Source organism: Asparagus officinalis, unplaced genomic scaffold, assembly GCF_001876935.1.
Source record: "Asparagus officinalis unplaced genomic scaffold, Aspof.V1 AsparagusV1_Un3739, whole genome shotgun sequence".
In the NCBI taxonomy this organism is placed as follows: domain Eukaryota; kingdom Viridiplantae; phylum Streptophyta; class Magnoliopsida; order Asparagales; family Asparagaceae; genus Asparagus; species Asparagus officinalis.
Window position 1 is genome coordinate 1 of NW_017975998.1, and position 1,469 is coordinate 1,469.

Consider the following 1,469-nt stretch of genomic DNA (forward strand, 5'->3'; position numbering starts at 1 on the left):
TACACTATTTTCACAACTACAAACAAACAATTGAAAGTGATGAAAGCTGACATTGGGATCCACTTTTTTCACAACTACAAACTCACAAGAAGAATACAGGCAAAAGTGTGTGGTATTTCACGGATCTACATCTTAGAATTAACTAAGCTTCTTACACATTTTTTTGATTTGACCTCACAAGTCCATGTCTCTATATTCAGTTAAAGTGAAAATTGCACTATAGGAACTTAGGCTCAACATCCTCATCTGCACTAGATTCACTATGAACCTCTATTCAGGTTAAGGAGAAGGTTCACAAAAAACATGTCGCTTCTAGTTAAATATGATCGTCTTAGACAAGGATACTCAAGGAATTGGTTTGTTTTACCACACAGAAAAACCACTCCAAGAACAAGGATAGTTGGAATGATGTTTTTGGTTGTTCTTTGATGATGAGTTTGGTCATTTTTCAAAAAACTTGTATATATTTCTGTCTGTCAATGGATTTTGTGTTCGTATTTTCAAGTGCCGGAGATAGTTCACAACCCCTTACTCTTAAAATCAAACTTTTCTGTTATATGAGAAATCTACAGACAGCTAAAGACTTTTCAAACTACACATCACAAACTAGTTACAACTTGCACTGTCATCTGACCATATCACACTCAGCATTAAGCTTCAACATCCAGATCTTTAACCTTCAACTGGCACTCTATTCAAAACTCAAATAACTTAGATTATTTCAAACAATCTGTGGGCAACAAAAATCAAAACATAAAAACCCATAGAGTAAGTCCACTCACCATCCGATGCTCAACGAGAAACCGAATGATCTCCCTAACCCCAGAAGATATCAGAATCGATGTAAACCCCAAAAATATCTTGCATTTTATAGACTCTCTGTAGCTTGGATCCCTCTCCTCCTCACTGCAATCTTCAGCTGGTTCTTCATGAGACAGCCTCCAATCTAACTTCACCACATTGGAGCCAAAAAACAAAAAAGAGGAACTTTAATATCAATTCACCGAAAAAAAATTCAATTGTTGTTTTTTCTTACCATTTGATTTACGACTTGGATGGCGTCGCCGAGATTGGAGGCTTGGAACCCGGTGGAGGCCATGGAGAAGATGAGGCCCGCGAGATCCACTCCCTTGTTGAAATCGTAGCCGTTGATTCTGGGGAAGTTCTTGCCTTCTAGGGTTTCGGATTCTTTGAAGAGCACAGAGCGAACGGCATCTAGGGTTTTGTTCCCGTCTTCCATTGTTGAGAAATTCGGGGTTTGGGGGTTTGGGAGACCGCGGGGGGCTTTTAAATAGCAAGTGGGAGCTCGCTCGGGTTAAGGGGCTGTTTGGTTGTTGTTGGTAAAGTTGTGTATTTATGACACAACTTAGAAAGTTGTTGTTCACCTCATCAATTTCACTTTTAGGGGCTGTTTGGTTGTTATTGGTAAAGTTGTGTATTTATGACACAACTTGGAAAGTTGTTGTCCA

At 39.1% G+C, this 1,469-nt stretch overlaps 1 protein-coding gene across 1 annotated transcript; it reads right to left on the minus strand.

Moving 5' to 3' along the window:
• Positions 1-52: 52 nt before the first annotated feature.
• Positions 53-1,406, minus strand: LOC109828696 (deoxyhypusine synthase-like). Its single transcript, XM_020395636.1, has 2 exons — positions 1,037-1,406; positions 53-950 (listed from the first exon to the last, which is right to left on the minus strand). The coding sequence occupies exons 1-2, from the start codon at positions 1,238-1,240 to the stop codon at positions 747-749; spliced, it is 408 nt and encodes a 135-aa protein (XP_020251225.1). The 5' UTR covers positions 1,241-1,406; the 3' UTR covers positions 53-746.
• Positions 1,407-1,469: the final 63 nt, after the last annotated feature.